At 41.1% G+C, this 26004-nt stretch overlaps 2 protein-coding genes across 2 annotated transcripts; both read right to left on the bottom strand.

Annotated features, from left to right (window-relative positions):
* LOC130732968 (uncharacterized) lies at positions 1–24277 on the bottom strand. Its single transcript, XM_057584993.1, has 4 exons — positions 24171–24277; positions 23940–24039; positions 23254–23305; positions 1–2141 (listed from the first exon to the last, which is right to left on the bottom strand). Exon 4 carries the CDS (start codon positions 2136–2138, stop codon positions 1464–1466), a length of 675 nt encoding a protein of 224 aa, XP_057440976.1. The 5' UTR covers positions 2139–2141; positions 23254–23305; positions 23940–24039; positions 24171–24277; the 3' UTR covers positions 1–1463.
* LOC130732959 (uncharacterized) lies at positions 2148–6857 on the bottom strand. The gene is made up of 3 exons (XM_057584985.1): positions 2795–6857; positions 2395–2703; positions 2148–2316 (listed from the first exon to the last, which is right to left on the bottom strand). The coding sequence occupies exons 1-3, from the start codon at positions 3775–3777 to the stop codon at positions 2247–2249; spliced, it is 1362 nt and encodes a 453-aa protein (XP_057440968.1). The 5' UTR covers positions 3778–6857; the 3' UTR covers positions 2148–2246.
* Positions 24278–26004: the final 1727 nt, after the last annotated feature.

Genomic DNA, 26004 nt, shown 5'->3' with positions numbered 1-26004 from the left:
AATCAAGACTCATGCATAGAGATAGGATTTAACAAACTAAAATTTCATAGAATCTCTTAACCCAAAGCAAAAAAGGAACTAGCCACTCATGGCTAGTGAATTCATAAAGGAAATGTAAAGAAAACCTGAGAAGAAATACAAGTTGGAAACCTCCCTTGGTCCCAAAGTTCTCCTCAGCTCTCAAAACTTGATCAAAAATGAGTGAAATGACAAAATGTATCACAGAAATTGGCCTAAGCCTTTTTTATAGGCAAAATGAACGAAACTGGGCGCTCAGGCGCCAATTCAGAGCGCCTGAGAGCCAATTGCATGTTGAAAAACATGCTCTCTGACCCTATTGGCGCCTAGGCGCCCCCATTCCCAGCGCCTAGGCGCTCTAGCTCGCCTGAAAATGACTTTTTGGCTTCTGAAACTCCTCTTTTCAATTCTCTTTATGTTCTTCATCAATTCCATGCTTCTTGGCCTTCCTTCTCCTTCAGTTTCTGCACTCCAACCCTAACCAACAAGACAAGGAAGATTCTAGAAGCTCCAAGAGCTCATTAGCACAAGAAGTCCCTCATAAAACACAACAAAACCATGCAAGTCCTAAACTTTACTTAAAATGCAAGAAAACTACCTATAAAACTACCAAATTACCAAAACGAAATAAAAACTAAAGAAAAGAATAAAAATGCATGAGAATGCATGAAACACTACATGAGACTCAACTAAAAGACTCAAAACAACCAAAGAAATGACCCTAAAAACACTACTAAAATAGGGTCATCAATATTCTCATCTGAGGCGGCTATCTTAGTCTTTAGAGAATTAAGTTCTTCATTTAATTGAGTAGATTCAGCTGAACTGATGGAGTTCTTCATTTGTGTGGTAATGGATCTAAAGGCAACACTATGAAGAGCTCCTACACCTAGTCCTCGCACACATCTAGAGTGATCTGACCCCAAAACTTTGGCAAGGACGTCATTTTTTGAAACCTCAGAGAAATCAAGTGTTTGACTTAGCTCTTGCTCAACCAACACTTGCATATATTAAAAGGAGCAATCGGAGAAAGCAACAACACAAGCAAGGTTATTCACGCGTACAATTGGAGAAAGCACAACACCGCTAGACAGCCCCAAAACCAGTACAAACAGCAGTAAAACAACATAGGTTCATGGTGCAAACAGCAGCAAAAACGACAGTAAAACAACATAGAAACATGGTGCAAACAGCAGAAAAATAGCATATGATCATGGTGCAAAAACAGAGCAATAAACCAGAGAAATCAGCAACAAAATTTGAATGGTGTGTTCGTTCATCACATTTTATCTTAAACACCCATATTATTCAAGACAAGCTTGATTTGACAGCTCCTATATCAAATAACAACCAGTAGATTTGTTTTATGCATTCAAAAAAGATCTAAACATGGGACATTTGTAACTTACCCCTACGGATCTTGCATCCTCATTAACATATGCAACTCAGGATTCTAGATCATAATCCTGATGTTGATCTTGATCATCCCTTAAAGGTATAAATTCATTATCTACATCATCTCTAGCTAATGTCATTGTGTCATCTTCATTTGATATTAAGTTGCTCAAGTCTTGCTCTTCGTATGGCTCACTTTCAACTTCTCCCATGTCATACAAATCCCTTGGCATCATATGAACCACAAGACTCCAACCTTTATTAACCTCCTCATCCACATAATACACTAACTTTGCTTGTGAAGCTTCAATATATGGGTCATGCTCTTCCCTTTCACCAGTGTGAATACATTGAGAAAAGTTCACTGAAGAGAACTTCCAAGCGTCCTTTCTGAATCCCCTATCACGTTTTGTATCTGCCCATTTACACTTAAAAAGGACAACTTGAAAACAACTATAATAGTTCAGCTCAATTATATCTTCCAGTTTTCCATAGTATGGCAAATCAACTTGCCTCAAATTTGCATTAGCACTACTTGCAACACATGGTGTTTTTGAAGTCAAAAAAACTCCACTATTTTGAGTTTGTAGACCATCTTCACTATCTACCGTTCTAAACTTGAACCCGTTGATGTTATATGCACTGTATCTTTTAGCATGTTGCATTGGACCTTTGGCTAGAAACTTCATTTCTTCTGAAATTGAGTTTGTTGTGTTTGGATTCATCACCTAAATAACAAACAATTAGTTTTAGTAAAAAAAAGGTTAAAACTAAATATTAAATTCATTTTCAACACACCCGTTGAGAAAACCAATTTGCAAAATCTTTAGCAACTATCTTTTCAATCTCAGTAGCTGAAGGTGTCGGCTTCTAGTCCTCCTCTTAATGACTGCTTTAAATTCACTAAAAAAGGTTCCATGTTAATATTGCATGAATATATTCTTATTCTCATCATCACATGAAATTTGTCAATATACTTACTCGACATATGGCTCAACCTTCGGACAATTCAGCAACAAATATCGATGTGCTTGTATTTTTTCTAATGGGGTCAAAGTGAAAGCTGATGACCTTCCTACTGGTCTACCTAATTGAGGATAAATGGAGGACATTTGAGAAGTTCCATTATTATTTGGATTATCATCAACACGCCGACCTCTAGTCATCCTTGATTCAACACCTTCATATCGTGAATACACATTGAGGGTCTCTTCAGCTAAGTAAGCTTCACATATGGAACCTTCAGGTTGTGCCCTATTTCTTACAAGAGACTTCAAATGTCCTAAAAACCTATGAACACAAAAGGTAATAGAAAAATTAGTTACATACCTAATAATCATATAAAAGAAAAAAATGAGTTAATGCATAAAAGAGAATTAACCTTTCAATTGGATACATCCAACGATAATGAACTGGCCTTCCCCACTTTTCTTCTTGAACAAGATGACAGGTTAAATGGATCATAACAGTGAAGAATGATGGGGGCAATAGAATTTCCAAATGGCAAAGGGTGAGCACAATCCTCTGCTGCAACTTGTCAAGATCAGAGACATTCAAGCTTTTAGAACACAATTCTTTGAAAAATGAGCAAAACTCCACCAAAACCGCAGTCACCTCATCAGGTAACACATTACGTATAGCTAATGGAAGCAAATGTTCCATGATAATGTGAAAATCATGACTCTTTAACCCAAATATCTCAGATTTTTCTTCATCAATGCAACGAGATATGTTACTTGAGTAACCATCTGGCATTTTTTCATTCTTCAATGTTGATAGAAATATCTTTCTTTGTTCTTTTGTCATTGTAAACAATAAAGGACGAAAATTTTCATTTTCATCAGGCCAAAGAACTTCTTTTATGCCCATATGTTGTAGGTCTTGGCGAGCCTTGAGATGATCTTTTGACTTTTCATGTTTCAGCATTGTATATAATACATTTTCACAAGCATTCTTCTCGATGTGCATAAAGTCCAGATTGTGGCGTAAAACATTATCTTTCCAATAAGGAAGATCAAAGAATACACTCTTCTTTTGGCATTGATTCAACACATTTATGTCATAGTCAATATCTAGTTGCTTCAAAATTTCTGACCTAGATAATAACTTTGGGGGATCCCTTTCTTCAATTGTGCCATCAAAGTGCCTCACCATCGATCTAAATTTATGGTCCCTCTCCAGAAATCTCATGTGACCCATAAAACAATTTTTTTGACTATATTTCAGCTGGCAAGGGATTGTATCAAAGTTACATGTTGGACAAGCATATGCAGTATAAGTGTTCCACCCGGATAGAATATTAAGTCCTGGGAAGTCACTAATTGTCCACATAAGAGCTGCTCGCATTCTAAACACTTCATTCATTGATGAATCATAGGTTTCCACACCCTCACTCCATAGCTCATTCAACTCCTTGATTAAAGGTTGTAAGTATACATGTAAGACCTGGATTTACAGAACAAGTTAATTTCCGACTCACGCGTAGAATCAGTGTAAGCGTGACAGGAGTTTGATGTTTGGGAAAGATTAATGAAGACGAAAGTTCAGGAATTGCTTGAGGAATGTTTCATAGTTGTTTTAGGAGTTAGTGCGAGTCGTCTGCACACCTGCCTTATGGCGAGAGTGTCCAGAATAGGCTAATTTCGCTTTTAGAGCAACGTTTAAGTGAGATTTCAAATCTTTGGGAAAATAAAAAGTTCTCTTTATTTTTCCTTCGACCAGTGTTTCATTTCGGAACCCTGGACTGTACGCACGATAGTATTCACTTCTCGGAAGTCAGACGACGCTAATTTCTTTGCTTCGAAACCCTAAATTCAATCAGTGAATGAAGACTTTTTCTATTCGGGACTTCTAACGAAGTTTCCGTCCGCTTTGCCAGATTTGTCTCGATGTTTCCAATCTTTCTTCAGAACGAAGTTTTGTCGTCTGACCATCACAGCAAAAAGTAGTTTTTCGGGACAGATTAACTTACACCGCTTTTGGGATTTTGTAGATCGTTTTTCCCAAATGTTTGAGATTTGTTTTGAGTTCTGGAATTCTGTCGCCAGAATCTCTCTTAGAATTCATCGGTGAACGTGCTGCAAAAATCGGAATCGCGAAATTTTCATTTTCCTGCGATTTCACCTTCCTATAAATAGTTAAAAATTCAAAAATATCTTCATTTTCTTCCATTTGGGGCCGCGAGTTCAAGGAGAGGAGAGGAGAGAAAATTTTTCGCCAAAACTTGACCGATCTTTGCGCAGTTCGTTCCTACTTCAAGGTATCGAGGTAACTAGCTTGATTCTTACCTCTGATCACTGTTTCTACTGCGTTTCTTTAGCTGTTTCTGTGCTCAAAGTTTCGAGCTTTTCGTAAAACTGTCCATTTTTCCTGATTTCTCTGTTGGGGTATCTTCTCTACGTGCCCAAGAGCCTAGAACCTTCGTCGGTATTCGCCGATTTTGATCGAGTTGTCAAGGATCTGAAAAACTGTTTCAAAACCCTTTTTGGCGCACATTACGAAACTTTAATGTCGAAAAGTCGTAATCTGACTTCGTGCCTTTAGGATTAGTTGCTACGGATGTCGTTAGGAACATCGCTGTCAAATTTGTTTTCCGAAGTGTTAACTTTGAGGTTTTGAGCTTTTATTTTGGACCAAAACGCCCCTGAATAGCCGTATTTCGATCCGATCGTCCGAAAATTTTTCCGACAGTTTCTTTGCCTTAGTTTTACCCTAAAACTGCTTTGTAAACAGATTTGATCGAAGAAAAAGAGCCGGAGCTCTTTTCCTTTTGTGGCCGAGAGCATGTAGTGAGGGGGGGGGGAGTTTTTCGTTTTCGAAAACTTGTCTTTTCGTATCCGATTGTTGTATTCTGAAGCTTCAATGCTTTGTCTTTCGTTAATGAGTTGTATTGTGATCGAGCTAATCGATTTTGTTGGATTTCTGCTTTGTTTTCTCCGAGGTTCAGTTGAAGGAACTTTGGGTTTTACGGAGCAAGTGTGTGAAGGAGATTTAGACCACGAGACTGGAGCAGCTCGAGGTTAGGGCAACTTACCTTTTAGCTATGACTGCATGATAGGCGTCGATAAATTCGACTTATGCTTTACTTTGATATTGATTATGATGATGAACTGATGTTATGATGTTTTCCATAACTTATGATGTTGAGATGTTGTTGAATTGTGCGTTTTGACGCGACTTCGGAGTGGGGACTCATTGAACTGGTGATGTTTAATATTTCGGGTTGGGGAAACAACCCTAGGTAAGTTCAAACTTGGGGTTTGAGACTTAGCCATTTGTTCGTATTCTTAGACTTTCCTCGGGAAACTTCTTTTGGAGGGTTTTTGGAAAACTTAGAATGAATAGAATTTTGAAAACTAGAGACTTTGAGAAACTTAGACTTTGAGAAATAAACTCATAACTTGACTAATTCGATTCGAAACTATTTTTATTAATGAATAAACATAGGGGAACTAAAGGGGAAAATAATTGCGAAAGACGGGGAAAAGTCGACTTTTGTTGTGGGTTTTGGAGAATTGCTGGACACCAGGGGGGAGGTGAGCCACGGTGATGATTGAAAGTCACCGAGTACTTTAGTACTCTTGTTGTTGGAGTTGTGTTGTATTGACCGACACTAACTCTGGGTTTTGACATTGGGTCTTGTTGTTGGAGTTGTGTTGTATTGACCGACACTAAACTCTTGGGTTTTGAGATTGGGTTTTGAGCTAAACGCTTGTGTTGTGAGGCTGATTCGATGTTTGGCTAACCATATTGCATCATGCATCATTTGGTGAAGAACGGGAATGCTTCACCAATGCATAATTCGATGAAGAACGGGAATGCTTCATCGATGGTGGAGAACGGGAATGCTTCACCAATGCATCATTCGATGAAGAACGGGAATGCTGTTGGATTTATTAATCCAGCGTCACCCTTAGGATTCGATGGGCTTAACATCCCACCCCATGGCGCTTAACATCGCAGCCCCTTGAGGACTCTGTGCTATAAGGAAATAAAGTTGCGCCCTCACTAATAGCAATTGCTTTTGGCGTAGTGGTAAGCGCTTGATCCAATAAGTGGTATCAGAGCAAGGTCATGGGTTCGAATCCCCCGGCTAACACTGGGGGGGAGATTGTTGGATTTATTAATCCAGCGTCACCCTTAGGATTCGATGGGCTTAACATCCCACCCCATGGCGCTTAACATCGCAGCCCCTTGAGGACTCTGTGCTATAAGGAAATAAAGTTGCGCCCTCACTAACAGCAATTGCTTTTGGCGTAGTGGTAAGCGCTTGATCCAATAAATGCTTCATCAAGGATGAAGAACGGGAATGCTTCATCTAGTGAAGAACGGGAATGCTTCACTATCCGGATCATATTGATTGCATTTCACGCATACATTCACTTTGACTAAAATTGTATGCTATTTGATTTATTGAAGCATTGTTAGAGCCAGTAACATGCTAGGATTATTTATATATATATATATATATATATATATATATATATATATATATATATATATATCAACATATATATCTATACCCCATATCACATGTTGAGTGTATAATTACTTATTTCCGTGAGTTGACCCTAGCGCTTTGGCTTTGGTTTCATGTTTGTGTTTGGGCGGTCGGCCTGCTGCCAGATGTCGATGGTCGACTGGTTTTCGATGGTCTCTCCCTCGGGGGGGATCAGGTATGAGTTGGTGGACCCCGATGCCCCCACCGCTTGGGTGATCGATGTTGCGGGTCACCGAGCGACGTACCGGGGAAGGGTCATGGAGGACCAGACAGACGAGCGTGGACGTTTGACGAGAGGAGTACTACGACGTATGGAGCTGAGCTTTGACTTGCCGCCTACAGTTCGCTGTGGACCAAGTACTGGTCGAGGACCACCTGCACCACCTCCGACTTCATCTTCTTCCGATGACGAGGACCCTGCGGAGATCGAGGTTGTTGTTGCTACACCTGTTGCGCCACCTCCTGCTACTGCCATTGATCCTACCGACGTGGCGTTGTCCTCGAGGCTTGTGCAACCGAAGAGGGAGTCTGTTGCTCCATCTGCCTCACGTCGCTTCCCTTGTACTCCACCGCACGGCTACCGTGTGGATCCCCTGGTTCGGGTGGTGGAGGAGGTTATCCTTACTGGAGAGGTGGATGTTGAGACGGGCTTGACTAGGACGGTGCGCAGGACAGTTAGGAGGGAGGTCGTGGACTTGGACACCGAGAGGATTACGGTGGATTCAGACTCGGACTCCGACAGCAGTGGGGACAGCTACTCGACGAGCGACGAGGGAGAGGAGGAGGAGCTATGAGCAGTTCTGGGAGGGTAGGTTAGGCAACGTCATATTTTGTTAGAGCTCTGATTCGTCTTACTTTGGGACAGGGTAGGTTCCTGTTTTTTGCGTAAAGTTTATTTTTAGTTACTAAAGTGACACCTGGAAATCGGGGTGTTACATTGTGGTATCAGAGCTTAGTTGAGTCTTTCGGGAGTCTTTGGGAAATAGGTCTTCTGTGCTAGGTTGTGTGACTCTGCAAAGAGTGAAAATTGATTGTCTGCAGAACGATTTTTCGTTCTAATTGATTGCATTGTTACTTAATCATATGGAATAGTTTTGGTACTATCATACGATTAGGACTAACAGTTTCCTTGGGGTAACAGACGATGGTGAACACGAATCAACTAGCGGAAATGATGGCCACTATGGCTCAGGCGATGACTAATCAAGCGAATGACAATGCTCTGAGGCGTGCTGCGGAGGAAGCGCGTGATCAACACCAGCGTCAGAGGGAGGCGACTCTGGATCAGAACAAGGGTTTGAATGATTTCAGGAGACAGGATCCACCTAAGTTTTCGGGAGGTACTGACCCGGATAATGCGGATCTCTGGATTGAGGAAATAGAGAAGATCTTTGGTGTGTTACAGACTGCTGAGGGAGCCAAGGTGGGGATGGCAACCTTTTTGCTGTTGGGTGATGCTGAGTACTGGTGGAGAGGCGCCAGAGGGATAATGGAAGCAAATCATGTTGAGGTGAACTGGAATTCTTTTCGAACTGCTTTTCTCGAGAAGTATTTTCCTGACAGTGCTCGTGACGAGCGTGAATCACAGTTTCTGACTCTTAGACAAGGGAGCATGACCATTCCGGAATATGCTGCTAAGTTGGAGTCTTTGGCAAAACACTTTCGATTTTTCCGTGACCAAGTTGATGAGCCCTACATGTGCAAGCGCTTTGTGAGGGGACTGAGAGCGGACATTGAGGACTCAGTGAGACCGTTGGGGATCATGAGATTCCAAGCATTGGTTGAGAAAGCAACAGAGGTGGAGTTGATGATGTAAGATCAAGATTTGGTCATGTGGTACAACTCTATGTTTTGATGATAACAAGTATTTATTTGTGGATGAACAACTATGATACTCTAATGTTTGTCTTGAGTGTTTTGACAAACAGGTTCTGATTCTGACACCAGAAGATATATTCGTCAGAAGGATCAGAGGATCAGAGGATCAGAAGATCAGAGGATCAGAAGATCTGAAGATCAGAGGATCTGAAGATCAGAGGATCTGAAGATCAGAGGATCTGAGGATCAGAGGATCAGAAGATCAGAGGATCAGAAGATCTGAAGACCAGAAGCTCTGAGGGACCAGAGGCTCTGAAGGTTCAGAAGCTCTGAAGGTTCAGAAGCAGAAGTAACGAAGGTCAGAGGATCCAAGCATCCCTCTGACTCTGATCACCAAGCTTCACAAGTTCCAACACGAAGCATAACTCTGATCAGAAGTCAATGGTTAAAGGCAAATGTCTCTATCGAGAAGTACAAGAGCAGCGTACTATTCTGAAAAGCCTACCTACCAAGGTTCAGCCACAGCAGGTTCTGGAAGTTCCAGAAATGCCCTCCAACGGTCATATTCTCTCAACAGAAATATCCTTTGCACCTTGGACTATAAAAGGCTGAAGAAAAGAAGAAAGCTAAGTGAGAGAAATCAAGAGCTGCAATACAAGAAAAGATTCAAGCCTCTACTTTCTTCATCTATTCTTATTTGGTTTACACTCAGCTTATTTAGAAGCAAACCTTTGTAAACACCAACCTCAAACAGTTGTTTGATTTTCCTTAAGGGACCGGGTAGGTCAGTATCCTTAAGAAGACTAAGAGAGTGAATCTTAGTGGTGATTCCTTTAGGAGATCAAGGTTGATCGGATCCTAGAGAAGACTAAGAGAGTGAATCTTAGTGATAGCTAAGTCAGTGTATTGTTAGTCACTTGTAGGTTTCAAGTGCAGTTGTAACAATTATCTGATTAGTGGATTGCCTTCATTCTAAGAAGGAAGAAATCACCTTAACGGGTGGACTGGATTAGCTTGAGGGATTTATCAAGTGAACCAGGATAAAATACTTGTGTGCTTTTCTCTTCTCTCTATCTTTATCCGCTGCACCATCTATCTTAGAGAAACCGAAAAGATTTACTTTAAATCTTAAGGGGAAAGTTTTTATATTGAAAACGCTATTCAACCCCCCCTTCTAGCCGTTTTTCACACCTTCAGATGAAGAATAGAAGATTGAACAGGGCTGGAACAGGAGGACCGGTGAGGTTGACACCACAGAATTTTCAAGGAAGAGGAAGGTTTCAGGCGAGGAAGTCGTATGAACGTCCTGCGGGGAGAGGGTTTACCCCGGGATCGTACAAGCCGATGGCTGCTGCTGCTACTTCTGGAGGGTCGGGAAGCCGTACCCCAAACCGTGAAGTGACCTGTTTCCGATGTGGAGCGGTCGGGCACTATGCAAACAGTTTCACGATGCCACCAAGATGCTACAACTGCAATAAATCCGGGCATCTGGCTGTGGATTGCAAGGCACCGAAGGCTGAACCGTCTGTGAATGTTGCCAGTGGAAAGCGCCCAGTGGCGAAGGGAAGAGTGTATACAATGGATGGTGAAGAGGCTGAAGGAGCGGATGGATTGATCAGAGGAGAATGTGAAATTGACGGTAATCTTCTAACTGTACTCTTTGATTCTGGTGCAACGCATTCTTTTGTCTCTAAGGATTGCGTATAAGACTGAATCTGCCTATTACTGCTTTGAGTTTTGACCTTATGGTAACTACACTTGCTAGGACCCTAATTGCTAATGCCGCATGCATGCACTGTTCATGTAACACCCCGATTTTCAGGTGTCACTTTAGTAACCAAAAATAATCTTTACGCGGAAAACAGGTAATTTTTTTTTTCGTTTTCTTTCCTTTAAATCAAAACGATAAGGAAGTAAAGACAAAACCCAACTACTAAACTAACCGATATACAACATATATACATGTACAGCCTCAGCTGCACTCCATGTCACGCGCACTCGCAGTGACTCCAAAGCAGTGTGCCCGTAGGCAAATATATACAGACCCAGAAGTGTAAGTGAGAAAATTATAATTACAAACCACTAGGAGAAAGTCGGCCTCAATATGGCCTAAGCAAAGACCCCTATGGTCCAACTGACTCACTGTGATCCCTCAGTAAGAGAACCACACGAAAAGTCATGCGTCGGAAACCTACCCGATCCCAAAAGCAAAACGAATCAGAGCTCTACACAAAACATGACGCCTGCCCAAACCTAACCTCCCAGTGCCAAACCCACAACGATCTGAAGTCGGCAAGTTGAAGCTCAACTCCATGCGCCATAGAACTCCTTTCGTCAGACGTCCACGCTCGTCAGTCCGGTCCTCCATGACCCTTCCCCGATACGTCGCCCGGTGACCAGCAACATCGATCACCCAAGCGGTGGGGCATCCCGATCCTGCAGCTCATATCTGATCCCCCCCCCCCGAGGGAGAGACCACCGAGAACCAGTCGGCCATCGACATCTGGCAGCAGGCCGACCGCCCAAACACAAACATACAAACAAAGCCAAGGCGCTAGGGTCAACTCACAGCAATAAGTACATATACACTCAACATGTGACAGGGTATATATATAAGTTGTTATATAAGCATATAAGTAATCCTAGCATGTTATGGCTCTAACATTGCCTCAATAAACAAACAGCACACAGTCTCAGTCAGCATGAATGTATGCGTGAAATGCACAATATGAATCCGGATTTGTGACGCGTTCCCGTTCGCCACAAGTGAAGCATTCCCGTTCTTCACTATGGATGGACCATTCCCGTTATCCATCCTGGATGAAATCCATCCTGGATGAACCATTCCCGTTATTCATCCTTGGTGAACCATTCCCGTTATTCACCATATGATGAACCATTCCCGTTATTCATCATTTATGCAAGGTGAACCATTCCCGTTATTCACCATGATATGCACAGGTGAACCATTCCCGTTATTCACCCGATTGAATGCAACGTGGTTAGCCAAACAACGAATCGCCCTTACCACGAAAGTGTTTAGCTCACAACCCAATCTCAACAAACCCATGAGTTAGTGTCGGTCAATACAACACAACTCGGAGTGAGTGTCGGTCAATACAACACAACTCCATCCACAGAATACACAAGGGTCAAGTGTCGGTCAATACAACACTGCCCAAACAACAAGAGCACTAGGTGTCGGTCAAACAACACGGCTCCACAACACTCCCCAAGAGTACTAACGTACTCGGTGACTTCAATCATCACCATAGCTCACCTTAGTGGCTTTCCCCAATTCCGATATCTCTCCAAACCCACAACAAAGGTCGACTTTTCCCCGTCTTTCGTAAATGTTTTCCCCTTTAGTTCTCCTATAACTATTCATTTAGTAAAAACGTTTCGAATTGAATTAGTCAGGTTATGAGTTTATTTCTCAAAGTCTAAGTCTCCCAAAGTCTCTAGTTTACAAAATTCTATTCATTCTAGGTTTTCCGAAAACCAACCACCCAAAAGAAGTTTCCCGGGGAAAGTCTAAGTAAACCAACGAATCCCAACAAATGGCTAAGTCCCAAACCCCTCGTTTGAACTTGCCTAGGGTTGCTCATCCAACCCGAAACATCAAAGATCACCAGATCAATGAATCTCCACTCCGAAGTCGCGTCAAAACGCACAATCCAACAAAGCACAACATCACAACATCAGTTCATCAACATAATCAACATCAAAGTAAAGCATAAGTCGAATTGATCGACGCCTATCATGCATTCATAGCTAATATATAGTAAGTTGCCCTAACCTCGAGCTGTTCCAGCTTCGCAAACAAAGTTCTCCTCAAACAATTGCTTTGAGTCTTCCAAAGTTCCCCCAACTGAACCTCGGAGAAAAACAAAGCAGAATCCAAACAAAATCGATTAGTTCGATCGCAAAACAATACATAAACGATAGACAGAGCATTAAAGCTTCAGAATAGGACAATCAGGTACGAAAAGACAAGTTTTCGAAAACGAAAAACTCCCCCCCCCTTAGGAAATAGCCCACGGCCATAAGGAGAAAAGAGCTTCGGCTCTTTTTCTTCGATCAAATCAGTTTACAAGGTAGTTTTAGGGTAAAACTAAGGCAAAGAAACTGTCAGAACAATTTTCGGACAATCGGGCCGAAATACGACTATCCAGGGGCATTTTGGTCCAAAATAAAGGCTCAAAACTTCAAAGTTATCAGTTCTGAAAACAAATTTGACAGCAATGATCCTCATGACATCCGTGACAACAAATCCTAAAGGCACGAAGTCAGATTAAGTCTTTTTGACAATAAAGTTTCGAAATGTGAGACAAAAAGGGTTTTGAAACAGTTTTTCAGATCCTGGACAACTGGATCACAATCAGCGTTTACTGACAGAGGTTTTAGGCTCATGGGAACCTTGAGAACATAACCCAAGCAAGAAATCGAAGAAAACGGACAATTTTAGAAAAAGCTCAAAACTGTGAGCACAGAAACGACTTCAGAAACGCAACAGAAACAACAATCAGAGGTAGGAATCGTGTTAGTTACCTCGATACCTAGAAGTAGGGACGAACTGCACGAAGATTGGTCAAGTTTTCGCGAAAATCTCCTCCCCCCTTGCTCTCCACGAAATTCAGCCACAATAGGAAGAAAATGAAGGAATTTTTGCTTTTTGAGCTATTTATAGGCAGGCGAAATCGCGGGAAAATGAAAATTTCGCGATTCTGATTTTTTGCAGCACGATCACCGAGGAATTCTAAGAGAGATTCTGGCGTCAGAATTCCAGAACTCAAAACAAATATCTAGGATTTGGGAAAAACGATATCCAAAACGCCAAAAGCGGTGTAAGTTAGTCTGTCCCGAAAAACTACTTTTTGCTGTGATGCTCAAACGACAAAACTTCCTACTGAAGAAAGATTGGAAACGTCGAAAAAAATCTGGCAACGCGGACGGAAACTTCGTTAGAAGTCCCAAATAGAAAAAGTCTTCATCCTTCGCTCAAAACTAGGGTTTCGAAGCAAAGAAATTAGAGTCGTCGAGCTTCCGGAAAGTGAAACCTATCGTGCGTACAGTCCAGAGTTCCGAAATGAAACGCTGGTCGATGGAAAAACAAAGAGAATCTTTAAATTTTCCGAGAGTTCGAAAGCTCACTCAAAACGTTGCTTTAAGAGCGAAATAGCCTATTCTGGACACGCTCGCCATAAGGCAGGTTTGCAGACGACTCGCACTAACTCCGAAAACAACTACGCAACATTCCTCAAGCAATTCCTGAACTTTCTTCTTCATTAATCTTTCTCAAATGTCAAACTTCTGTCACGCTTACACTGATTCTACGTGTGAGTCGGAAACTTAACTTGTTCTGAAAATCCAGGTCTTACAGTTCAGTAGTATATAGAGATAGAACTTTTCATGCCAATCTAGTATGTCTACCCCTTAAAAACCTAGATGTAATCCTAGGGATGGATTGGTTATCCCACTACCATTGTCTTTTGGACTGTAGTCGAAAGAAAGTGGTGTTCCCAGACTCGGATCTTTTCGAGTATCTTTCTACTAACCACATTAGTTCATCGTTGAGCGAGGGCACTCAGAAGTACTTTTCATTGCTAAGTCTGGAGGGGACGAAGGATTCGGATGTTCATGGTATTCCGGTGGTTCGAGACTTTGCGAATGTTTTACCTGGAGATGTACCTGGACTACCGCTTGTACGCGATGTTGAGTTTGTGATCGACATTGTACCCGGAACCGGACCGATTTCGATTGCACCTTACCGTATGGCACCTGCAGAGTTAGTAGAGTTGAAATCTCAGTTGGAGGATCTTTCGGCAAAGGGATTCATTCGACCAAGTGTTTCACCATGGGGAGCGCCAGTGCTTTTAGTTAAGAAGAAAGACGGAAGGTCGAGATTGTGTGTGGATTATCGACAACTGAACAAGGCGACGATCAAGAACAGATACCCGTTGCCGAGGATAGATGATTTGATGGATCAACTACGAGGGGCTGCCGTATTTTCCAAGATAGACTTGAAGTCAGGCTATCATCAGATCAGGGTGAAGACTGAGGATATACCGAAGACTACTTTCAGAACACGTTATCGACACTACGAGTACCTAGTGATGCCGTTTGGAGTGACAAATGCACCTGCTGTTTTCATGGATTACATGAACCACATCTTTCATGAATTCTTAGATCGGTTTGTGGTGGTGTTTATTGATGACATACTGATCTATTCGAAGGACGCGAAGGAACATGAAGGACATTTGCGCCAAGTTTTACAAGTGTTGAGAGAGAAAAAGCTGTATGCGAACCCTTCCAAGTGTGAATTCTGGCTGGAGGAAGTCAATTTCTTAGGCCATGTTATCTCAAAGGAAGGCATAGCTGTGGACCCAGCGAAAGTAGAGACTGTTTTGGCTTGGGAGCAGCCGAAGACAGTGACAGAAATCAGAAGTTTTGTGGGTTTAGCTGGATATTATAGACGCTTTATTGAGGGATTTGCCAAGATTGTTGGACCTTTGACTCAACTGACGAGGAAGGATCAACCTTTTGCATGGACTAAGGCGTGTGAATCAAGTTTTCAGACACTGAAGGAACGGTTGACGACGTCACCTGTGCTTACTTTGCCACAACCAGAGGAACCTTATGAGGTCTACTGTGATGCTTCGTATCAAGGCTTGGGATGTGTACTGATGCAACATCGGAAAGTGGTGGCTTATGCTTCAAGACAGTTGAAGACTCACGAGAAGAACTACCCGACTCACGATTTGGAGTTAGCTGCCATTGTGTTTTCGCTGAAAATTTGGAGGCATTATCTCTATGGTTGTACTTTCACGATATTTAGCGATCACAAGAGTCTTAAATACTTGTTTGATCAGAAGGAGCTGAACATGAGGCAACGAAGATGGATGGAGTTTATCAAGGACTACGAGTTTACGTTGCAATATCACCCTGGGAAGGCAAATGTAGTTGTTGATGCTTTGAGTAGGAAGATGCATGTCTCGTCAATGATGGTTAAAGAGTTGGAGTTACTGGAACAATTTCGAGATATGAGTTTAGGTGTGACACCGTCTGAGGGAAAGTTGAAATTCGGAATGATCAGAATCGCCAGTGGATTGATGGAAGAGATTAGAGAGCAACAATTGCAAGATGCGTTTCTGTTAGAGAAGAGGAACTTAGTAATTCAAGGGAAAGACCCGGAGTTCAAGATAGGAACTGACGATATCTTAAGATGCAAGGACAGAGTTTGTGTACCCAATAATCCAGAATTGAGAAGGCTAATCATGGATGAAGGACACAAGAGCAAATGGAGCATTCATCCGGGAATGACAAAGATGTATCAAGATTTGAAACTGAATTTTTGGTGGCCAGGAATGAAGAAACAAGTGGCCGAGTATGTAGCTGCATGTTTGACTTGTCAAAAGGCTAAGGTAGAGCATCAGAGACCTACTGGTATGCTACAGAGTTTAGACGTGCCAGAATGGAAATGGGATAGCATATCCATGGATTTCGTGGTAGCTTTGCCAAGAACACAGAAGAGACACGATTCGATTTGGGTAATTCTGGATCGTTTGACCAAGTCAGCGCATTTTCTACCAGTGAGAACTACCTACAATGTGCAAAAGTTGGCTGAGATTTATGTGGTGGAGATTGTGAGACTACACGGAGTTCCGACGAGTATTGTGTCTGATCGGGATCCAAAGTTTACTTCGCACTTTTGGGGAGCTCTTCATGATGCGTTAGGAACAAGCTGAGATTGAGTTCGGCGTATCATCCACAAACTGATGGGCAAACGGAGAGAACTATTCAGTCGCTAGAGGATCTACTACGTGCTTGTGTGTTAGACAACAGAGGAAGCTGGGATGATCTTCTGCCATTGATTGAATTTACATACAACAATAGTTTTCATTCGAGCATTGGGATGGCACCGTATGAAGCTTTGTATGGTCGAAAGTGTAGGACACCGTTGTGTTGGTATCAAGATGGGGAGAGTTTGTTGATTGGGCCAGAATTGCTGCAACAGACGACTGAGAAGGTTAAGAAGATCAGAGAAAAGATGAGAGCTTCACAGAGCAGACAGAAGAGTTATGCTGATCAAAGACGTAGAACCCTAGAGTTTGAAGAAGGCGACCATGTGTTTCTACGAGTTACTCAGACTACGGGGGTTGGACGAGCTATTAAGTCAAGGAAGCTCACGCCAAAATTTATTGGACCTTACCAAATCACTCGACGTGTTGGACCAGTTGCGTATCAGATTGCGCTACCACCGTTTCTTTCCAACATTCATGATGTATTTCATGTGTCGCAGTTGAGGAAGTACATTCCAGACCCGACTCATGTAATCGAGCCAGACAATGTTGAACTGAATAATGATTTGACCTTTGAGGCACCGCCAGTGAGTATTGGAGATAGAAGAGTGAAACAGCTGAGAAGGAAGCAGATTGCTTTAGTGAAAGTGATATGGAACAACGATACGAGAGACGCTACATGGGAATTGGAAGACAAGATCAAGGAACTGTATCCCGGACTTTTCGCAGAACTCTGAGTTTCGAGGACGAAACTTTCTTTTTGGAGGGGAGTATTGTAAGACCTGGATTTACAGAACAAGTTAATTTCCGACTCACGCGTAGAATCAGTGTAAGCGTGACACGAGTTTGATGTTTGGGAAAGATTAATGAAGACGAAAGTTCAGGAATTGCTTGAGGAATGTTTCATAGTTGTTTTAGGAGTTAGTGCGAGTCGTCTGCACACCTGCCTTATGGCGAGAGTGTCCAGAATAGGCTAATTTCGCTTTTAGAGCAACGTTTAAGTGAGATTTCAAATATTTGGGAAAATAAAAAGTTCTCTTTATTTTTCCTTCTACCAGTGTTTCATTTCGGAACCCTGGACTGTACACACGATAGTATTCACTTCTCGGAAGTCCGACGACGCTAATTTCTTTGCTTCGAAACCCTAAATTCAATCAGTGAATGAAGACTTTTTCTATTCGGGACTTCTAACGAAGTTTCCGTCCGCGATGCCAGATTTGTTTCGATGTTTCCAATCTTTCTTCAGAATGAAGTTTTGTCGTCTGACCATCACAGCAAAAAGTAGTTTTTCGGGTCAGATTAACTTATACCGCTTTCGGGATTTTGGAGATCGTTTTTCCCAAATGTTAGAGATTTATTTTGAGTTCTGGAATTCTGTCGCCAGAATTTCTCTTAGAATTCATCGGTGAACGTGCTGCAAAAATCGGAATCGCGAAATTTTCATTTTCCCGCGATTTCACATTCCTATAAATAGTTAAAAATTCAAAAATATCTTCATTTTCTTCCATTTGGGGCCGCGAGTTCAAGGAGAGGAGAGGAGAGAAAAATTTTCGCCGAAACTTGACCGATCTTCGCGCAGTTCGTTCCTACTTCAAGGTATCGAGGTAACTAGCTTGATTCTTACCTCTGATCACTGTTTCTACTGCGTTTCTTTTGCTGTTTCTGTGCTCAAAGTTTGGAGCTTTTCGTAAAGCTGTCTGTTTTTCCTGATTTCTCTATTGGGGTATCTTCTCTACGTGCCCAAGAGCCTAAAACCTTCGTCGGTATTCGCCGATTTTGATCGAGTTGTCAAGGATCTGAAAAACTGTTTCAAAACCCTTTTTGGCGCACATTTCGAAACTTTAATGTCGAAAAGTCGTAATCTGACTTCGTGCCTTTAGGATTAGTTGCTACGGATGTCGTTACGAACATCGCTGTCAAATTTGTTTTCCGAAGTGTTAACTTTGAGGTTTTGAGCTTTTATTTTGGACCAAAACGCCCCTGAATAGCCGTATTTCGATCCGATCGTCCGAAAATTTTTCCGACAGTTTCTTTGCCTTAGTTTTACCCTAAAACTGCTTTGTAAACAGATTTGATCGAAGAAAAAGAGCCGGAGCTCTTTTCCTTTTGTGGCCGAGAGCAAGTAGTGAGGGGGGGAGTTTTTCGTTTTCGAAAACTTGTCTTTTCGTATCCGATTGTTGTCTTCTGAAGCTTCAATGCTTTGTCTTTCGTTAATGAGTTGTATTGTGATCGAGCTAATCGATTTTGTTGGATTTCTGCTTTGTTTTCTCCGAGGTTCAGTTGAAGGAACTTTGGGTTTTACGGAGCAAGTGTTTGAAGGAGATTTAGACCACGAGACTGGAGCAGCTCGAGGTTAGGGCAACTTACCTTTTAGCTATGACTGCATGATAGGCGTCGATAAATTCGACTTATGCTTTACTTTGATATTGATTATGATGATGAACTGATGTTATGATGTTTTCCATAACTTATGATGTTGAGATGTTGTTGAATTGTGCGTTTTGACGCGACTTCGGAGTGGGGACTCATTGAACTGGTGATGTTTAATATTTCGGGTTGGGGAAACAACCCTAGGTAAGTTCAAACTTGGGGTTTGAGACTTAGCCATTTGTTCGTATTCTTAGACTTTCCTCGGGAAACTTCTTTTGGAGGGTTTTTGGAAAACTTAGAATGAATAGAATTTTGAAAACTAGAGACTTTGAGAAACTTAGACTTTGAGAAATAAACTCATAACTTGACTAATTCGATTCGAAACTATTTTATTAATGAATAAACATAGGGGAACTAAAGGGGAAAATAATTGCGAAAGACGGGGAAAAGTCGACTTTTGTTGTGGGTTTTGGAGAATTGCTGGACACCAGGGGGGAGGTGAGCCACGGTGATGATTGAAAGTCACCGAGTACTTTAGTACTCTTGTTGTTGGAGTTGTGTTGTATTGACCGACACTAACTCTGGGTTTTGACATTGGGTCTTGTTGTTGGAGTTGTGTTGTATTGACCGACACTAAACTCTTGGGTTTTGAGATTGGGTTTTGAGCTAAACGCTTGTGTTGTGAGGCTGATTCGATGTTTGGCTAACCATATTGCATCATGCATCATTTGGTGAAGAACGGGAATGCTTCACCAATGCATAATTCGATGAAGAACGGGAATGCTTCATCGATGGTGGAGAACGGGAATGCTTCACCAATGCATCATTCGATGAAGAACGGGAATGCTGTTGGATTTATTAATCCAGCGTCACCCTTAGGATTCGATGGGCTTAACATCCCACCCCATGGCGCTTAACATCGCAGCCCCTTGAGGACTCTGTGCTATAAGGAAATAAAGTTGCGCCCTCACTAACAGCAATTGCTTTTGGCGTAGTGGTAAGCGCTTGATCCAATAAGTGGTATCAGAGCAAGGTCATGGGTTCGAATCCCCCGGCTAACACTGGGGGGGAGATTGTTGGATTTATTAATCCAGCGTCACCCTTAGGATTCGATGGGCTTAACATCCCACCCCATGGCGCTTAACATCGCAGCCCCTTGAGGACTCTGTGCTATAAGGAAATAAAGTTGCGCCCTCACTAACAGCAATTGCTTTTGGCGTAGTGGTAAGCGCTTGATCCAATAAATGCTTCATCAAGGATGAAGAACGGGAATGCTTCATCTAGTGAAGAACGGGAATGCTTCACTATCCGGATCATATTGATTGCATTTCACGCATACATTCACTCTGACTGAAATTGTATGCTATTTGATTTATTGAAGCATTGTTAGAGCCAGTAACATGCTAGGATTATTTATATATATATATCAACATATATATATCTATACCCCATATCACATGTTGAGTGGATAATTACTTATTTCCGTGAGTTGACCCTAACGCTTTGGCTTTGGTTTCATGTTTGTGTTTGGGCGGTCGGCCTGCTGCCAGATGTCGATGGCCGACTGGTTTTCGATGGTCTCTCCCTCGGGGGGATCAGGTATGAGTTGGTGGACCGCGATGCCCCCACCGCTTGGGTGATCGATGTTGCGGGTCACCGAGCGACGTACCGGGGAAGGGTCATGGAGGACCGGACAGACGAGCGTGGACGTTTGACGAGAGGAGTACTACGACGTATGGAGCTGAGCTTTGACTTGCCGCCTACAGTTCGCTGTGGACCAGGTACTAGTCGAGGACCACCTGCACCACCTCCGACTTCATCTTCTTCCGATGACGAGGACCCTGCGGAGATCGAGGTTGTTGTTGCTACACCTGTTGCGCCACCTCCTGCTACTGCCATTGATCCTACCGACGTGGCGTTGTCCTCGAGGCTTGTGCAGCCGAAGAGGGAGTCTGTTGCTCCATCTGCCTCACGTCGCCTCCCTTGTTCTCCACCGCACGGCTACCGTGTGGATCCCCTGGTTCGGGTGGTGGAGGAGGTTATCCTTACTGGAGAGGTGGATGTTGAGACGGACTTGACTAGGACGGTGCGCTGGATAGTTAGGAGGGAGGTCGTGGACTTGGACACCGAGAGGATTACGGTGGATTCAGACTCGGACTCCGACAGCAGTGGGGACAGCTACTCGCCGAGCGACGAGGGAGAGGAGGAGGAGCTATGAGCAGTTCTGGGAGGGTAGGTTAAGCAGCGTCATATTTTGTTAGAGCTCTGATTCGTCTTACTTTGGGACAGGGTAGGTTCCTGATGTGTGGCTTTTTGTGTGGTTCTTTTGATGAGGAATCACAGAGAGTCTGTCGGGTTATAGGGGTCTTTTGTTTAGGCCATTTTGGGAGCCGACTTTCTCTTGGATGACTGTACTTTTGATACTTTTACTTACATTAGTGGTTCTGTACATATTTGCCTACGGGCACACTACTTGGAGTCACTGCGAGTGCGCGTGACGTGGGAGTGCAGCTGAGCCTGTACATGTGTATATATTTGTATATCGGTTAGTTTAGTTGTTGGGTTATGTCTTTATTTTCTATTGCTTTAATTAAAAGGAATCAAACGGAAAAAAAAAAATTACCTGTTTTTCGTGTAAAGTTTATTTTTAGTTACTAAAGTGACACCTGGAAATCGGGGTGTTACAATACACCTATATTATACCCTGGCGTTTTTTACCAGGGATAATCATAGATAGAATTAAAGATGTCTGCTTCATGCATTCCCAAGGAGGACGATTGTATGATATTAGAATGACTGGCCATATGCTGTTCTTAGTGCTCTTTACTCCAAAAGGATTAAAACCATCAGCAGTTAAGCCAAGGCGAACATTTCGGGGTTCCTTAGCAAATTCATGGTGATTTTCGTCAAATTTCTTCCATGCTTCACCATCTCTTGCATGTCTCAACAATCCATCTGGGTTACTCGCCAAAGCATGCCATCTCATAGACTTTGCTGTTTTAGAGCACCTGAATAATCTTTGCAGTCTTGGTTTCAAGGGAAAGTAACGCAAAACCTTTGCTGGTAGGTTTTTCATACGAATAATTGTCCCATTTTTTCCCTTTCTTGGCTTCCATCTAGATTTTCCACAATGTTTGCATCTCTCCAAATTTTCATCTTCTCTCCACTACAACATGCAATTTTTCGGGCAAGCATCTATCTTGGTATAATGAAGACCAAGTTTGTGGATAACCTTCTTTGCCTCATAGGAAGAATCAGGTAGCTTTGCAAACTCAAATGCATCTTTTAAAAGATCAAGTATTAATGACATTGCCTTATCAATGACACCAGACAAGCATTTTATATGATATAATCTTAACAAAAAAGACAACTTTGAGTACTTTTGACAGCCTTCATACAATTGCTGCTGAACATCCTCAACCAAATCATCAAAATCTCTTTGGTCTTCATTTGGTATGGCGTCTCCAAACTCAGATGGTTCAGGTGAAGAGGTGGGTTCCACATCACAATTTCTCTTTACTCCAAACACATCATTTATCGTATCTTGTACTGGGTTTTCATTTTGTAGTGGCTCCAACCTTACTTGAGTGTCCCTTGATGTGATAGTTTCATATGTTTCACCATGCCATATCCAAACCTTATAATTTTTGGGAAACTCCTTGCAAATCAAGTGGTCACACACTACATCTCTACTTTCCCATTTTTTACAGTGACATTTAGGACATGGACACTTTATTACACCATTAACTGACCGCTTCTCAAATGCAAAATCTAGAAACTTATCCAACCCGTCAAGGTATTCAGTTGTATTTCGTGGCATATCAATCCATGATTTATCCATTTTAAAGACAAACCTGTTTTGGTCGTAAGGGTACACTCAAAAATTACAATTACACTAAGGCAGAAACAATCAAGATTGAAAAATATGCATAATAATTGATCAACAAAACAGAATAAGAATATGGCAGCACCATTGATCAATGAAAACAGAATCAGTAAAATTAATACAAAGAAAGAAACAAAATCAGCTCATATAGAGTATAAATTAAGATCAGTCTTCAAGTAGAATATAAAAAGATAAATGCTTAAGAAAAAACAACGCTACATTTCTATATTGTATAACATATTCACTAAATTAACTACTATTTATTTCTGTATCTAGCAAGAATCCCTGTCTACTGAAATCAGAAAGTGATAAGATTTCAAATGTATGAATACAGCTATTTGAGACTAGTCTAAATTTGTGGAGAAAATAACTTCATCTGAACTCCGCAAATTAAGCATATGAATGAGTATCTCTAAAAAACGTAGGTAATTCATCTTAAAGTTCCCCCAAATTGTGAAACAAACCTTAATAGATGAGGATTCTAGAGCTTCCTGCACTTTGGAACTTCTTGACTCCCTGCAAGAGATTTTAACATTTTATCAACAAAAAGAAGGGACAAAATATAAGAAATTGAAAAGGAAAAAAAATCTGAGAAAGGTGATAAAATTGAACTTGATAAATACATTCATAAGGTTTGAGGAAAAGATTTTAAGATGAAAAACTTTACTAACTCATGCACCAGCTGCATTTTTATATGAAATGTGACAACCAACTCATAAATTAGGAAACAACAAAATCAAAAAACCACATACACAAAAAACCCACAATCAGTGATGAAATCGAGATGTCTCTACAGTTATGAACATAAGAAAATCAATATATATTCTAATATAACAAGCTACATAAGATAACAAAACCGAACTTCAGCTATGGGCAAAGCTTAGTTGTGACTCAACTTAGGATCATTATCTTTGTTAATGGCTTTTTCCATAGTTATCAGGAACTACAAACCACTGTTCATTACTAAAATTAGCTTAGATTTTTACGAGGAATTTCTCTACCAAAGTACCAATTTTATACCAAGTGTGTACAAGAGACATCAACAGTGAGCCTCGTTTCAACATCAAAGCAGAAGAATGAACCTAAAATAGAGTGTTCTTATGCATAGAGTGTTCAGATCCAGACAAAAGTAGAAGATGCAAGAACTTACACAGAGGGTTCTGATGCAGAGAGTGTTCTGAATCTTCCAAAATAGAGTGATGAATCTCGAAATTCTGAATTCTTCCAAAATAATGATGAATCTCGAAATTCTGAAACAAGATGTAGATCAACAACAATGAAGAACAAGATGAAGATAGATCAACAACAATGAAGAACAAGATGAAGATATATCAACAACTATGAAGAACAAGATGCTTCAATTCAAAGCACTGTCACTCACCGATTGAACGATAGGATCTAGAAGAGTTAGGGATCAAAGCAAGGGTGGAAATAGAGCACTTCCATGGCGGTTCGAAGCTCTCCCCGTCGTGAATCAGAAGCTCGCTCTCTCCGTTCGTGAATCAGAAGCTTTTTCTGTTCGTGAATAGTGAATACGTATCGGGTTGAAATCCCTAAATTTATTCCTGAATTTTTTTTTCACAAAAATAATGGAAAAAGGAAAGATTAGTGGCGGTCTAACTGTGACCGCCACAAACTGCATGCCACTAAAATTAACTTTTTTGTAGTGTTCTGTATTTGGATGGTCTTTCGCATTTTTACCTAATTAGTTCATTTTATTATAGTATTTACATTTTCTTTCTATTAAAATACTCTAGTAAAAATTATATTTTGGTTAATTAAGTAGCGCGCAATGGGTACGAGTACAAGCTTAAAGATACCTAGAGTATGAGAATGAGTAGTACATGAGTGCTCTACCTAAACTATACCTATTAGAGCATCTTCAATGCAGGGTTCTTAGCTCTTATTTTAGAGTTAAGAACTAAGAACTAAGAACTTTACCATTGGAGGTGCTGACATGGACTCCTTAGTTTTTAAAAATAAGAACTCAGTTCTTAGAGCATCTCCAATGCAAGGTTTTTAGTTCTTATTTTGGAGTTAAGAACTAAGAACTAAGAACTTTACTATTGGAGGTGCTGACATGGACTCCTTAGTTCTTAAAAATAAGAACTCAGTTCTTATATAAGAAGTTTTACTTTTTGAGTTCTTAACTTAAAATATTAATTATTTCTCTCTCATCCAAATTACTTTATTACTTTATGAGTTTTATTTTATTACTTTATGAATATAAAAAGTATAAATAATGTGGTTGGTGAGACCAAATGAATAGTGGTAAGAACTAAGAACCAAGAACTAAGAACTCATGGTTGGAGCAAAATTGCTTGAGAGTTACTTAAACACATGTGACAATACGGGCCCACATGAATAGTGCTATGAACTAAGAAATAAGAACTAGCATTGGAGATGCTCTTATATAAGGAGTTTTGCTTTTTGAGTTCTTAGCTTAAAATATTAATTATTTCTCTTTCATCCAAATTACTTTTTTACTTTATGAGTTTTGTTTTATTACTTTATGAAAATAAAAAGTATAAATAATGTGGTTGGTGTGACTAAATGAATAGTGGTAAGAACTAAGAACTCATGGTTGGAGCAAAATTGCTTGAGAGTTGCTTAAACACATGTGGCAATACAGGCTCACATAAATAGTGCTAAGAACTAAGAAATAAGAACTACCATTGGAGATGTTGTTATCTATTGCCAATCTTCCTCTTATATTCTGCGGTACCAACCATATTTTTTTGTAGGACTCTCAGCAATGGGCATGATTTGAAAGTTGGAACATTTCAACACCCAACAAGCGTGAGTTATGATCCCTGCCAGTCCAAGGTCAAAGCTTTTATTTATACGTAGGGTGAAAAGTGTGCCACACCATACCAGTACCATTACCATGAGAGAGTGAAGTGTTTGAGCGGGACAATGACACACTCATGTTGCTCACCGACGCCGGTCCAATAAATTCGGCTACTAAATAATACTCTCTCCGTTTCTTAATATAAGAACCAAACAACTACTTCACACCTTTTAAAAAACTTAGCTAATTTAGATAATTGCATTAAATTTATTTTCAATTTATATCAACTTTCTAAAGTTACCCTCCACCTATTATTCTTAATTTTTATGCATCATTAATGCTATAGCAAGTGGAAAGAGAGAGAAATTCAATTAAATTAGGGCATTCTTGTCCAAAAAATAATTAATTCTCCACAAACTCCAAA

This window comes from Lotus japonicus, chromosome 1 (genome assembly GCF_012489685.1).
Source record: "Lotus japonicus ecotype B-129 chromosome 1, LjGifu_v1.2".
Classification (NCBI taxonomy): domain Eukaryota; kingdom Viridiplantae; phylum Streptophyta; class Magnoliopsida; order Fabales; family Fabaceae; genus Lotus; species Lotus japonicus.
This window is presented reverse-complemented; position numbering and strand designations above follow the sequence as displayed.

Excerpts from the sequence above, each read along its gene's own strand:
- LOC130732968 (XM_057584993.1), bottom strand. The coding sequence starts at position 2,138 with ATGAATCCAAACACAACAAACTCAATTTCAGAAGAAATGAAGTTTCTA.
- LOC130732959 (XM_057584985.1), bottom strand. The coding sequence starts at position 3,777 with ATGAATGAAGTGTTTAGAATGCGAGCAGCTCTTATGTGGACAATTAGT. Across the intron at positions 2,704-2,794 it reads TGGATGTATCCAATTGAAAG|GTTTTTAGGACATTTGAAGT; the intron begins GTTAATTCTCTT and ends TTGTGTTCATAG. Across the intron at positions 2,317-2,394 it reads AAGGTTGAGCCATATGTCGA|TGAATTTAAAGCAGTCATTA; the intron begins GTAAGTATATTG and ends AACCTTTTTTAG.